The sequence below is a fragment of the Rhagoletis zephyria genome, unplaced genomic scaffold (genome assembly GCF_001687245.7).
Source record: "Rhagoletis zephyria isolate East Lansing unplaced genomic scaffold, Rhagoletis_zephyria_1.1 Rzeph_scaffold_00525, whole genome shotgun sequence".
NCBI lineage: Eukaryota > Metazoa > Arthropoda > Insecta > Diptera > Tephritidae > Rhagoletis > Rhagoletis zephyria.
Window position 1 is genome coordinate 173,656 of NW_016157609.1, and position 14,335 is coordinate 187,990.

At 34.4% G+C, this 14,335-nt stretch overlaps 2 protein-coding genes across 2 annotated transcripts; one reads left to right on the forward strand and one right to left on the reverse strand.

Moving 5' to 3' along the window:
- Positions 1-473: 473 nt before the first annotated feature.
- On the forward strand, positions 474-4,839 carry LOC108360147 (uncharacterized). The gene is made up of 5 exons (XM_017612333.1): positions 474-911; positions 2,817-3,005; positions 3,076-3,291; positions 3,951-3,992; positions 4,059-4,839. Exons 1-5 carry the CDS (start codon positions 705-707, stop codon positions 4,200-4,202), a joined length of 798 nt encoding a protein of 265 aa, XP_017467822.1. The 5' UTR covers positions 474-704; the 3' UTR covers positions 4,203-4,839.
- Positions 4,840-5,874: 1,035 nt separating this feature from the next.
- LOC108360148 (putative nuclease HARBI1) lies at positions 5,875-7,798 on the reverse strand. Its single transcript, XM_017612334.1, has 4 exons — positions 7,334-7,798; positions 6,552-6,884; positions 6,350-6,494; positions 5,875-6,293 (listed from the first exon to the last, which is right to left on the reverse strand). The coding sequence occupies exons 1-4, from the start codon at positions 7,559-7,561 to the stop codon at positions 5,908-5,910; spliced, it is 1,092 nt and encodes a 363-aa protein (XP_017467823.1). The 5' UTR covers positions 7,562-7,798; the 3' UTR covers positions 5,875-5,907.
- Between the last annotated feature and the right edge of the window lie 6,537 nt (positions 7,799-14,335).

The window sequence follows — 14,335 nt, forward strand, 5'->3', positions numbered from 1 at the left end:
TATTAAAAGTCAGAACAGGAATTTTAACTAAATTAAGAATTTGAAATTTTTGCTCAGAAATAATTTTATCGAGTTCATTGTCCGAATTCTTAAACGCATCTACTTCAAACGTACGAGATAACGTGTCAGCTACAATGTATGTCACTAGTAAACTGTGCAATAAACTCGAGATGTCTTGTTTGGCTTGGACTACGTTCAGTTTTGGAATTTAGAGCAAAAACCAAGTTTGTTATTTTATCAACTCACTGATATTACTTGAAGTAGAACTTGCTAAAATTACTTTGAGGTTTTTCGGTAATTTCCTCATCCAAAGTTTCTTAAGAACTTCTTGGCTGAAATTGGAACCCGAAAGCAGTACAAGAGACCGATAAAATTCCGAGGGCTTAATATCACCCATTCCAGAATCAGAAAATATTTTTTATAGATTTTTATCGTTGTCAATAACGATTATGCGATTCACTAACTTATTTCTAACGACAGTGAACAGCTGACTTTTTCCATTAATTCAAATGGATAAAAAGCGGCATCTCCGCTGTTCGAAATGTCAAATTTGCGAAAAGCACAAAGCGGAACAGAAAAAAAACAAAGCCATTTCTTCGCGCCGCTAATTTGCGTCCACATATTGCAGAAAGGGGGAGTACATTTTGCTATTTATTTAATTAATATGTATAAGAATTTACTTTGTTCTTATTTATAATTTCAGAATGGCGTCTACCAGTGGAGCAGGAGCTAAAAGGAGTCGGGCATCAGCGGAGCAGCTCAACGTGATGATCGAGAGGAACGAAGGGCTTGCGTCCGGAAAGTTCCAGCGTCTCCAAGGAAAGCTGGAGTACCAAAAGAAGTGGGCGGAAATGGCACAAAAGCTCAACGCTATAGGAGGAGCTGTAAAGTCAGTGGAACAATGGCATTCGGTAAGTACTTATCTTGTGTTTTAAGTGTGTGTATATAGGAAGCAGTTTTCGAGAGTGCGATAAAAAAACAATTAGTATAATATATATGTACATACGTGAAGTACAATTTTTTAATTAAAATGTGCAAATGAAGAATCAGGTTGTTGGTTAATTCGGAAAAGTAATCTTTAGTGTTCAAATTCATTTTTAACATATTGAGTACGGTTTAGTTATTTGTGCAACGACTTTGGGTTGCTGTGCCCAAACGTGTGAGACGAACCAAAAAACGTTTACACACACTTATAGACAAGAGTATACACTTTATTTAAGCAAAAGGTTTGCCATAGCTGTGCATTAATTTATTTATTATTTAGGTTTGAAATATGGTATTTTTGCAATCAGCTCCCAAGGTGTCTTTTCATAAAGTGCGGTCCATCCTCTTTTTTTTAAGGGAGGTTTGGAGGGCCACGCCAACTCCCCCTCCGCTCTCTACCCCNGGAGGTTTGGGGGGCCGCGCCAACTCCCCCTCCGCTCTCTACCCCAAAATCGTTGTACAAATAACTTAACATTTCCCCCGGGGCTTTTGTTTAATTTTGTTTGAGCTTCCTGTGCACATTAATTTATCTTTTATTTTCTTGATCTTTCATAAAAATGCTGCAATGCTTTATAATAATAATAATAATAATATCCCAACGGTTTTTACCCTCCATTCCCGCCCATCCGCACGAGGGGCGCAGTCCGCATGACGTACGGAACCAATATTTTAAATTTTTTGTGCCGAGTCACGATAGGCAGGAGTTTGTTAAGTGTCGAGATCTAAAACTGTTCAGCTACAGAACTAAATTCATCAGCTGATTTTATGTATTTATGTCAATAATTCACTTATTGAGAGAGTATCGCTTTCTTAATGCTGAAAAGCGGATCTGATATATCAAACGTGCTGGAATGAGAGTTAAAATCCTTGCATAAGCAACGGAGTGGGTCGTGCAATTCAAAATTGGTTTTACAAGCTTTCAGAAATATGGGACAAAACTGTCTTGATACGCGTGAGGGAACATTAAAGCTTACATCAGCCAGAAGAGACGGACTTGAAATTGAGCCTGTCAGTAATTTAACCATAAAAATTATACCAAGCATTTCCCTGCGACTGGCAAGTGTAGGAAGGTTAATAAGTTTTAAGCGACTCGTATAACGTGGAAGACTATATTGAGAATCCCATCGGAAATTTCTTAAAGCAAAAAGTAGGAATTGTTTTTGAATTGATTCTATTTTGTCTGAGTAAATTTGATACCTTGGATTCCAAACCACCGAGCCGTATTCCAGAATCGGCCTAACTAAGGGTTTTAGTGATATAAGGGTCACTAAATTCTTTTGACCATCGTTTCACAAATGCAAGTACACCTTTAGCCTTGTTGACTGTCACATTAATGTGAAGATTAAAATTAAGCTTAGGATCCATTGTGATACCAAGGTCCACAAAATTGTTTACCTGTTCCAAGTTATGGTTACCTATTATATAAGAAACTGGCAGAACAGCTCTTCGCGAGAAGCACATTACTTTACATTTCTTAAGATTTAGAGGCATAAGATTTACTTTACACCAGTAAGCCATGCTGTTTAAGTCCGATTGTAGCAAAGACCTTTCTTCAATTGAAACGTACGATTTATAAAGTTTTACATCATCTGCATACATTAAAATTTTGGAGAATTTTATATCTGTAGAAATAGCGTTTATAAAAAGCAAGAACAGAATCGGGCCTAGGTGGCTACGCTGAGGGACTCCTGAAGTAACATCAATGACGTCAGAGATAGTATTTTTAAACAATACCCTTTGTGGTCTATCATAGAGGTATGAAGAGATCCAACGTAGAAAATTAGGTGGAAGACCATATTTGTTAACTATGTATTTCATTACTTTGCAAACAGGTCTGGCGCGACTTAAAAAGCCGTACAAGCGTACGTGTACGTGACCGGAAGAGGCAGCAGGCTCTAACAGGCAACAGGCCCATCGACCAGCCGCCTTTAACGGAGATGGAGAGGCGGGTAATTGATCTGATTGGGATCAACTACATCGAGGGTCACGAAGCGGTTCCTGACAATGTGCCATTGGAAGAGGTGAGCTTATAGTTATACAATTATTTCTATTATTATTTAATACTTTTTTAATTTACTTTTAAACTATTAGGAGCTTCAATTGGTCATGGAGGATGGGGAGGATATTGTCTTCCATGCGGTGACGCCGGCGTCCGTGTTTGGAGCCGACAGCGAGGTGCAGGTCAGCACACCTAAAATTCCTGCGCAAACACCGCGTAGGGCTTTGAAGAGGAAGCGGGCGGAGGAAGAGAGCGATGTCCAGAAAAAATTTCTGGAAGTCGCTGAGAAGCAAGCAGATGCCTTGAAGGTGAGAAATCAAGTTTACTGAAATAAAAAATAAAAATTCCAACTTATGGCATTTGACCATAATTTCATATGTAAAACTTTTCGCTGAACCCGAATATTAAGGCAAAATAATACAAGAATGTAAACAGATTTTACTTATAGCCAATTTTTTTTTTTTTGAGATCTGAAAAAAGTTCTTATGCGTTTTTGCAATCTGAAATGTCTTTAAATTTAGTAAAGTCTATAAATTTGCGATTGTCTATAATATTACCTAAATCTAAAAGAGATTGCAGATTGACTATATCCAAAAAAAAATGCAATAACTTGAGAGAACTTTTTTCAGATCCCAAAAAACCTAAATTTGGCTATATTTCAAAAATTGTTATACATTCTTATATTATTTTGCCTTAATATTTGGGTTCAGCGTAAAGTCTTACATATGAAACTATGGTCAAATGCCACATGTCGGATTTGTTGTCGACTTGTATTAGGTACTAGGCCCTATCGCGAATTTAAGTGAACAAATATTCCCAAAAATTATAAAGCAGAACAAAAACAATTTTTCCCAATTTGTTTTTGTTTTGCATGTTAAATAATGGGCACAATTTATTCACATGAAATCGGCGATAGGGCTGATTATATTTTAAAAACATCGTGTTAATATATACTTTTTATCAATAGATGCTGGCTGAAAACTCTTCCAGACAAACGGATGTTTTGAAGGTGAGAAGTAATTATTATTAGATATGTTTTACATAAATCGTATTAATATATACTTTTTGTCAATAGATGCTGGCTGAAAATACCGCAAGGCAGACGGAGGCGACGCTTGCAATGGCGCAGTCTATGACCGTCCTTAGCGAAGGGATGAAAGCCTGTGCCACATTTTATAAAATAACTTCAAGTACGCAGTTTTATAGCGCATTAAATTAAAAATCAAAGCGATTTCGTAGCAACCTCATTTTTACACATTGTTATACTAAAATTTAAGTGTTGATTAAAAATCGTTGAACTTTCCTTAATTTTGTATAAACCTTGAAACTTTGCTTTGTATGATTTTGTTTTAAGGATGATCCATATTTTTATAATAAAAAAATAAACGAATTTTATCTTCCAAAATATTGCGAATATTTAAAAAATGAATGGTGTATGCAGACTTTTGCTGTTAAGTTTACATATCATACAAGAGTTATTTTATAGTTTTTCTTTTAATTTTCAAAACGAATTACTTATTTTTTCCTTTTATGTTTTAAATTATTTATTTTGTACCTTGTTTTGTACCTGACTGGAATATGTACCTTTAGTTTAAAAAATATATATTTTATGAAATAAATTGGAAATGTTTTTGTTATGAATATGACATAGTTGTTATGAAAATTAAATTTATTTACCTTAATTACACATTCGCCTTTTAAATTAAAATTTTGAACATTTCGTTGCATTTAATACTTTTTTCTATTCATTTATTTTCTAAAAGCCGAACTTAAGTGAAATACTATAAACTACACATAAAAACTATTATTCAATTTAAACTGTTATTTAATTTAAACTAGTTTTCAACTTAAAAATAAATTCTTCTAAAAAGCACTTCGAAGCTATTATATTTTTTATCAAAGAACAGTAGGTGGTCTATCAATAACGACCGATGTTTTTGTGTGTTTTGCAATAACCAATTCCATAATTAATATACCAAAAATACATACACTATTTTGTCTTCGGTCGTTATTGATAGACCACCNAATTACTTAAAGTTTTTTCTTTTACATTTACATACAATCACTCACAGAAGTATTCGTAATATAGTTTTTCATAACCAAAATTTTTTCAATATTGAACTATTTTCGCAAATTTGTATTCAAAATACACCTCATTCCATAACAAAAACCTTAGAAATCAATCTTGTAAACTTTGTACAATGTTCCCAAAAATTTATCAAACATAAAAAAACGTTCATCAAAATTTCAAACTCTTTATTCAGAATCTTTAGAAAATTTTCGAGTATGCAGTTTTGTAGCCCATTCAATTTCAGTAGGCTAAAATTCAAGTTTGATGTCGCTACAAAATACCGTTAATATTTGAGATTTTTTTTTGTCGAGGGTGCTCAGCATTTTCTTCCGTATAACGAATGAAAAAAATTAATTTTTATATGGAACAAAATGCATAACACCCTCGACAAAAGAAATCTCAAATATTAACGGTATTTTGTAGCGCCATCAAACTTGAATTTTATCCTACTGAAATTGAATGGGCTACAAAACTGCATACTCGAAAANCAATATTGTGAAAAACGATAATACGAAAACTTCTGTGAGTGATTGTAAGTAAATTTAAAAGAAAAAACTTTAAGTATTTAGAAGACAAAACTAGTGCGAAGATAAACATGTAAATTTAAAATAAAATGGGTATTCATCTAAAAGCATAAATGCCTCGTAACTTGTAAATAAACTGGTTTACGATACAAAATTAATTAAGTTTACGTGGTTACAAGGCGTTTATAATTTTAGATGAAATGCCCCAAAAAAAAGTATTAAGGAGAAAAAATTAGTAATTAATTGGTCTTGGACACGTTTTCCANTTTAAGTTTACGTGGTTACGAGGCGTTTATAATTTTAGATGAAATGCCCCAAAAAAAAAGTATTTAGGAGAAAAAATTAGTAATTAATCGGTCTTGGACACGTTTTCCCATGGAAGATACCGAATTTGAATTATAGTCGGTACCGTCTGCATGTACATGTGTTTCTACTTCTAATATTATATTATTATCGACTTCATTTATTTGCTCGCGCAAACGGATATTATGCAAGGTTGAGCACGCATTTACAACCTTACCAGCAAAACCAGGATCGTAGAGTAACACTCGTTGTTGTGATAAACATCGCCAAGTTCCTTTAAGCACTCCAAATAGTCTCTCTACTGGATTTCGAGCTTTGCATAGCGCCTCGTTGTACCGAAACTTAGGAGTACCCTCAGGTTGGTTCGGTAAAGGCGTCATGAGCCATGGCTCTAAGGGGTATCCAGAATCGCCTGAAAGGAACTTAATTTTAAATTATGTACATTTTAAAGTAAATTAAAAAGAATACCAATCAAAAGAATGTTGCGGTTTCCATTATCAAAAGCTCTCTGCATGACTCGCCGCACTGGACAGGAACTCCAAATGTAAGAGTCATGTCGTGCTCCCGGAAACCTAGCATTGACGTTGAGTATTTTTAAATTTGGGTCACATATCTATAAAAGCATAACAAATATTTATCGCTCGACTTTTATTTAAAATACTTAGCTCACCATTTGAACATTTATCGAGTGATAGCCATGATGGTTCACGTATGCTTCCTCATGAGTTTTAGGACCCAAAATAGAAACATGCGTGCAGTCTACCGCTCCAATAGTTCCTCCAACGAAAGGCGCAGGTGCTGAAGCAAACACTTCCTTGGCAGCTTGACGGTCCACCTGCGTCATAGGGAACTTAACCTCCTCAAAAAATAGTCCACTGTTTATGGCATCAGTTACGCGATGTATACAACGGCTTATAGATGATTGGCTCATTGATATGCCCCACTGTTCCCCTACAGGCCGTTGGTAGCATCCTGTGGCATAGAAGCGTAGTGTACACAAAACCTTCAAAGATAAAAGATTATTTGGGAAATGTTTAGTTATTTGTACAATGATTTTGTGGTGCGGAGCGGAGGGGGAGAGGGTGTGACACCTAAAACCATACCCGTTAGAAAGAGCACAGTCAAAACTCCCCTCTCTGACCTCTCTACAGACTACCGGGGGCCCATTTGAAAATGGGTTCACCCCATTAGCATTTCAACATGGAAGCCACATCGAAACTTACAAAAAAGTCCATAATTAAAACCGGTTTTATTAATAAACTAGTGCTTGGAAATTTGAAATCTTTGTTTTAAATTAAAGTTTAATCCTTGGAATACACGCGTATGTTAAACTTTTTAGATTCGAGTCACGCGTTTGGGCATCATTGTACAGATAACTAAACCGTACCCAGGAAATTATTGTATACATACTACATATCCAAAATTGCATGCTCTCATTATTTGAAGATTTACCTGTTTTTCCGCCGATATTGAGGTAATCCTTTTACCTTTCAATTGGATTTCCAGCCGCTGGATGAGCTCCATTGCAGTCTCTGGGCCCACACGATATAGCTTCCGGAACTCGGAAGGCGCCAGCTCAAATGGATCGTGAATGTCCCCGAGCAAACGCCGATCCACTGTGGGGGTATTTCTGACTCCATACTTTCGGTGTAAACTATACGCCACATATTCAAACGCCATTTCTTTTATATAAATTCACTTGGATATACTTGCGCGCAAATTCGTTTGGTTAACACAAACTTAACAACACCAAATGAGATGTCGATAACTTAACCATAAACGAATCGTTAACGAAACAGCTGATTTTCACTTATCGAATATCGATAAGAAAGTACTTATTGAATAGCAAAATCTTTAAAATTATCGTTTAGCTAAATTAGCCACTGCGAATGTCGTTAAAAAGGTTACCGAATCGCACTACAGGACAGATATATCAATAAACACGTACGAAAGAAAAGGAACACACACGTTTATAAATAAACATGTACACAACACATATACAAAAACGGCACTCAAGTACACAATGCATTGACAAAAACAGTACTAGAGTGTCTCGCTCTGATTTCGGAATGCTTACATATTGAGAAGTTAGCTTACTGCCAATATAGAAGTATTACATATATGCTAATTTTGCATTCTCACTTAATGAATTCCTTTTAATTAATATTTTCTTAAGCGCGGTAAATTTATTATTTTCGGATGGATTTTGAATAAAATGGTTACTATAACTTCTTGCGGAAGTGCAGTAATAGTATGCTCATATTTCGTTGTTTCCTGTGTAATATTTTTTGTACTAAACTGCCTTTCCGCATGGATAAACCAAGCTTCCGGGCAACTTGTCCAAAATTGTGGTAATTTGACTGATGTAGCACAAATCTCATTACTATTCCGATCGACATACAGATTTGTTAACTGCTCGTTAAACGAACTATTTGGCAAATCAATAAGCGTTTAATTTAAATTATGTGTATTACATGTAGGTGTATGTGTATCATGTTGTGGTGAATGAAACATTTTGACTATTTAAACTTTAAGAAATAGACCTCAAGAAGGTAAGTTTACAATTATTTCAAAAAATTGTAGTATTCAATAAATTATAATAAAATGTATTTATTTATTTTTAACAAAAATAAGTACTAAATTTATACTAATCTAAGAGAAAATATGAACAATACAGCTCACCAATATTTTTGGCACCTTAGTTGAGTCCTTAAACTTGCTCAGTTGCTGCTCGTACTTAATGACAGTCGCTAATGTTGCCGCTGCTCAGGCAGTTGTTTTTGTTGCCGTTACTGTGGCGGTTGTGGTTGCACTGCTGCTTTTGTGACAGTCACTGTTGTTGCTTTTGCTGTTAAAATCGTTGCTGTTATTGCCACTACATGACGGTTGTTGCTGAAACTGTTGCTACNGTGTCTCGCTCTGATTTCGGAATGCTTACATATTGAGAAGTTAGCTTACTGCCAATATAGAAGTATTACATATATGCTAATTTTGCATTCTCACTTAATGAATTCCTTTTAATTAATATTTTCTTAAGCGCGGTAAATTTATTATTTTCGGATGGATTTTGAATAAAATGGTTACTATAACTTCTTGCGGAAGTGCAGTAATAGTATGCTCATATTTCGTTGTTTCCTGTGTAATATTTTTTGTACTAAACTGCCTTTCCGCATGGATAAACCAAGCTTCCGGGCAACTTGTCCAAAATTGTGGTAATTTGACTGATGTAGCACAAATCTCATTACTATTCCGATCGACATACAGATTTGTTAACTGCTCGTTAAACGAACTATTTGGCAAATCAATAAGCGTTTAATTTAAATTATGTGTATTACATGTAGGTGTATGTGTATCATGTTGTGGTGAATGAAACATTTTGACTATTTAAACTTTAAGAAATAGACCTCAAGAAGGTAAGTTTACAATTATTTCAAAAAATTGTAGTATTCAATAAATTATAATAAAATGTATTTATTTATTTTTAACAAAAATAAGTACTAAATTTATACTAATCTAAGAGAAAATATGAACAATACAGCTCACCAATATTTTTGGCACCTTAGTTGAGTCCTTAAACTTGCTCAGTTGCTGCTCGTACTTAATGACAGTCGCTAATGTTGCCGCTGCTCAGGCAGTTGTTTTTGTTGCCGTTACTGTGGCGGTTGTGGTTGCACTGCTGCTTTTGTGACAGTCACTGTTGTTGCTTTTGCTGTTAAAATCGTTGCTGTTATTGCCACTACATGACGGTTGTTGCTGAAACTGTTGCTACTGTGGCAGCCGTTGATGTGGCTGTTGCTAGTGCTAAATACCAGTCTTGCAACGCTCTGGCGATAAAAAAAAAAACGGTGAATACATGGTGCCGTAAAGAAAGAATAAACAGCGCTTAGCTGATAATGGCCTAGTGAAAGATTTTGCGATCACTGAGTTGCAGAATAAGCGGACAGTGCGTTGCGTTAGAGGCTGTAAATTCGGAGGCGATGAAGCACTANGAAATAGACCTCAAGAAGGTAAGTTTACAATTATTTCAAAAAATTGTAGTATTCAATAAATTATAATAAAATGTATTTATTTATTTTTAACAAAAATAAGTACTAAATTTATACTAATCTAAGAGAAAATATGAACAATACAGCTCACCAATATTTTTGGCACCTTAGTTGAGTCCTTAAACTTGCTCAGTTGCTGCTCGTACTTAATGACAGTCGCTAATGTTGCCGCTGCTCAGGCAGTTGTTTTTGTTGCCGTTACTGTGGCGGTTGTGGTTGCACTGCTGCTTTTGTGACAGTCACTGTTGTTGCTTTTGCTGTTAAAATCGTTGCTGTTATTGCCACTACATGACGGTTGTTGCTGAAACTGTTGCTACTGTGGCAGCCGTTGATGTGGCTGTTGCTAGTGCTAAATACCAGTCTTGCAACGCTCTGGCGATAAAAAAAAAAACGGTGAATACATGGTGCCGTAAAGAAAGAATAAACAGCGCTTAGCTGATAATGGCCTAGTGAAAGATTTTGCGATCACTGAGTTGCAGAATAAGCGGACAGTGCGTTGCGTTAGAGGCTGTAAATTCGGAGGCGATGAAGCACTAGCGCTTAGCCGGGTGCGGTTGTGTTGGTTGCACGATGTTATCCAAAATTTTGCCGTGTGCTCTTCTAATGAAACTTATGGTGGATTCAGTTGAGACAGCATGAAATAAAGTTTAAGGAGTCCTGATGCTGATCGTGGTTACTACGTATGACGCCAATATCGCTATTACCATTTGCAGGATCGCCAATTGTGGAGCTTTCAAAAACTTACATATATTTTTTTGGTAAAGTTAAGATCCAATTAAATTTTTAATATTTAACAAAAATACATTTTCAACTATACAGCAAGATGAAAAAATTTGAAGTGAAGAAAAATTTTCATTTTGATTTCCATTTTACAAAAATAACTTAAATCAAAAATTTTCAAAATTAACAAAGTAAAAAATTAAGCAATTGTAATAAAAAGTATGAACCCTACATCCATAAAATAATTAATGTGATTTTATGTTATTATATGTTAAGGTATGTTTAAAAACATGTTTTGGTATACACGTTTGTTAATTATATTTTCTTGTAAAAATAAATAGCCTCCCTGAGGAAGACACAATAATGTGTTGAAATGCGTAGGAGGCAGAAAAGAAAAACCAACGTTTTTGCTTTAAAATCAACGGCCGAAAAGCTCCAAATATACAACTCGTAAACTCAATATTGTTGTTGTTTTCCAATTTTTATCCAACGCACATAGAAACATTCTGTCATTCTTAATTTTGTCATCAGATGGCAAATTTTTTCGGTTTGAAAGAAATAAAATTATTTTCTAAGCTTTAATATGTATGTATGTGCATATCGTCGATGTTTTTGCAAAACCGCCTATCGACCAATTGCAAAACCGCCTAAATCGCCGTTGTGGCCAAAATGAGTTTTGGTAACCCTGAACTCCAGGCATCGAGATTTATGCATAAAAATCGTTAAATCGTTATTAAAACAACAGATTTGTAAAATAATAGCTAAAGAAAATACCGCCTATTAAGGCAATGCCTTCAAAGAATAAACCATTTTTACGCTCCCCTTTAAAATTTAAGTGCCGTAAGAAAGCCGGTTTTGGCGATGGGCGGTTTTGCAAAACCATCGACGATATGTATTTTTCAGTCGGTTTCATTCTTCACACTTCAAAATTTTTAAATGATAAATTTGAAACAAGGCTTCCGAGCTGTCAGAATCTTCTGGTTCTGAGCTTTCTACCAGGAAACGTCGTCCCAAAACGCGATACGTATGTATGTTCTAAAAAACTAAATTAATGTAAAATATTTTTTTAAATATACATATGTACATAAAATTTTAATTTTTAAATAATTACCGGCAGAGATCGAAACCATATTAAAATAAATTATTGCTCTCAATAATGTGAAACCTATTAGATTGCCAAAGTTTTCCATCAAAGAAAACATACAAAAAATTGGGAAAATAGCGTTTTGAAACCGTATCACACAGCGATCGAAACATGCTGCTAAATACTCGAATAAATATTTTTTCCTAAAACACGTTTTTGGCAATTAAAACCGCCAGTAACACCCTACTATGTTTTACAAAACATTGAATTGATATGTTACTGCAGTATTACAAAAGCTTTGCTTTCTTTGCGAAAAAAATTTAAATAACAGTATATTGCTTTACCTAACCTAATTATTTTTTGAGTTCTGGAGTAATTATTGAGATGGCATTTCACTTCTGGTTCCTCTGAGGTATCCTTTACCCGTAGCAAGAATGAAAATTTATGTTTTTACAAACTTGTTTTTGACCACCTGCGCTTATGTGTTTTTACAATTCTGGACCACTGTACGTCCTCCAAGGTTTAGATAAAAATTACGTAAATACATTTAAACTGCATTATCGAATACTTATCAGTAGTCCTGAAATCTCCTTAAAAAAATTATAGCTCTCAATATTGTTAAAACATTATTCTTCATGTGTGTGAAGTACTATAGTGGTCACGTAAATTACAATTTGCGAATGGGGAGGCAAATTAATGTAAACAAAACCTACGTCCATATACTTTAAATAAGTCCTTTTTTACCCTCAATGCACAGATTTTTTTGTGCAAAACTATGTAAAAAAGGTGCACTCCATCAAAATTCACGATAAATATTAAATGCAGACCGAAGCAAGCACCTCAATATTCTTTGAGAATTAAAATTCATGAGTAACATGTGGTAATCTGTACAAAACCATCAAACTACCATATATCGTAATACCACGTAAGCTTCTATAATATAAGAACAAAAAATTAAAGGCGAAATATACTGCTCATAACAACCTTTTTCTTAGGGTGCTGGAAAAATATTAATTGAAATGTCATTTAAATCTGGTACATGTAGGGTATCCCTTACATGTATCATGTGTCAAAATGAATTCTTTCGCATGTTCGATTTTTGGCCTCGTGCGCGAGTTTACAAGAATCCGGACCATTGTGCGGCGTTGTCAAACTGATCAGCCATTTGAATTTTTTAAATGTGATTTCAGATACGTAATGAGAGACCTTAAGAACACTTGATTTTAAAGTTTTAAGCGAATCTAATCGATTTAAATTTTTTTCGCCTTATTGGTTCCGCCATTTTGAATTTTTGCAACCTGACCTAATATTCGTAATAAGTGGCCCCAAGAACCCCAGAGGAAAACTTTTCAAGCGAATCGGATAGCTTTTAATTTTTTGGCTGCCATATTGAGGTCGCCATTATGAATTTTTAAAATCATGCTCTAGGTTCGTAATCACAACCAAAAACATAAGAACCTGCTGTTTCTTTGTCTTTTTTAGAGATGGGTTCTCCAGTGGCACAAAAGTTGTAAAGCAAAATTTACGGTTAGTTTAGACGCCATATTTGGGACGCCATGTTGCATTTTTGAAAAGGCCACACTGTTTTCAATGGGGAGCGTCTATGTTATCTTTTTAAGACCTTAGTCTTGTAATCCGTCTTATGGAATTTTGGCCATCGTACTCTACTGGTTGACGTTATATGGAAATGAATTTTACGCCCCTTCCCTTGCATCGCTATGCTTGACACGTTCCCGGCCGTCGCACACTGGGGCCGCCCCATATAAGCGTGTGCTCAAAATTCTCAAACCATTTCTTTCCATTAGATTCGTTTGAACCACTTTTTAAGAGTAAATTTTTGACGTCTTAACCAATTATTGATCAAGCATTAACCCACTGATGACCCAGTTTTTTGTAATGTCTTATGTTAAGATAATTAGATTTTATTAATATGCAAATTATGAATAATTTAACTCAATTACGACTTTGACTTAACGCATTGATGCCCATATTTTAACCAATTAGTGGCCATATTTTTTATAGAGTCTTTCCCCAGCTAATGTTATTAAAAATAAGTACGTTTAGGTTACAATATAATCAGGAAGAACAGGTCATTTCGATTCGAGGATAGCTTTATCAATGAATTCGCAATACTTAGAACTAAGTTAAATGCCCTAACCTGTAATAACAGCAACAGTGTGTGTATTTGTTGTAATCACTAGGAAATTGTACGAAGCTATATATATGCATGGTCAAAAAAAAAGTTGAAACCAAAAATAATTTCAGCTCTCTGAAAACACTATTTTGGAAAAAATTTTCAAAAAACTTTAAATTATTTTTAGTTTCGTCTCTTTATCGACTATGAATATTTAATTTAAAGAGATTTACAGATTAAGCATACAAAATATCTAAAAGCAAGTAATGTATATAATTAAAAACATTGATTAATTAAAAATCAGACAAAAATCAGTTAAAAAATAATAATTAAAAATTAAATAAATAGTCAAAACTTTTCAATATGTGGGTGACGTATAGTTATGGTAAGCACTATTTAAATGATTTTGAGTATGCAAAAACCTTTTTTAAATATCTAATTTAAAACATCGATATTTTAACGAAGTTTGA

Excerpts from the sequence above, each read along its gene's own strand:
- LOC108360147 (XM_017612333.1), top strand. The coding sequence starts at position 705 with ATGGCGTCTACCAGTGGAGCAGGAGCTAAAAGGAGTCGGGCATCAGCG. Across the intron at positions 912-2,816 it reads CAGTGGAACAATGGCATTCG|GTCTGGCGCGACTTAAAAAG; the intron begins GTAAGTACTTAT and ends CTTTGCAAACAG. Across the intron at positions 3,292-3,950 it reads AGCAAGCAGATGCCTTGAAG|ATGCTGGCTGAAAACTCTTC; the intron begins GTGAGAAATCAA and ends TTTTATCAATAG.
- LOC108360148 (XM_017612334.1), bottom strand. The coding sequence starts at position 7,561 with ATGGCGTTTGAATATGTGGCGTATAGTTTACACCGAAAGTATGGAGTC. Across the intron at positions 6,885-7,333 it reads CAATATCGGCGGAAAAACAG|GTTTTGTGTACACTACGCTT; the intron begins GTAAATCTTCAA and ends TTATCTTTGAAG. Across the intron at positions 6,294-6,349 it reads CCGCAACATTCTTTTGATTG|GCGATTCTGGATACCCCTTA; the intron begins GTATTCTTTTTA and ends AGTTCCTTTCAG.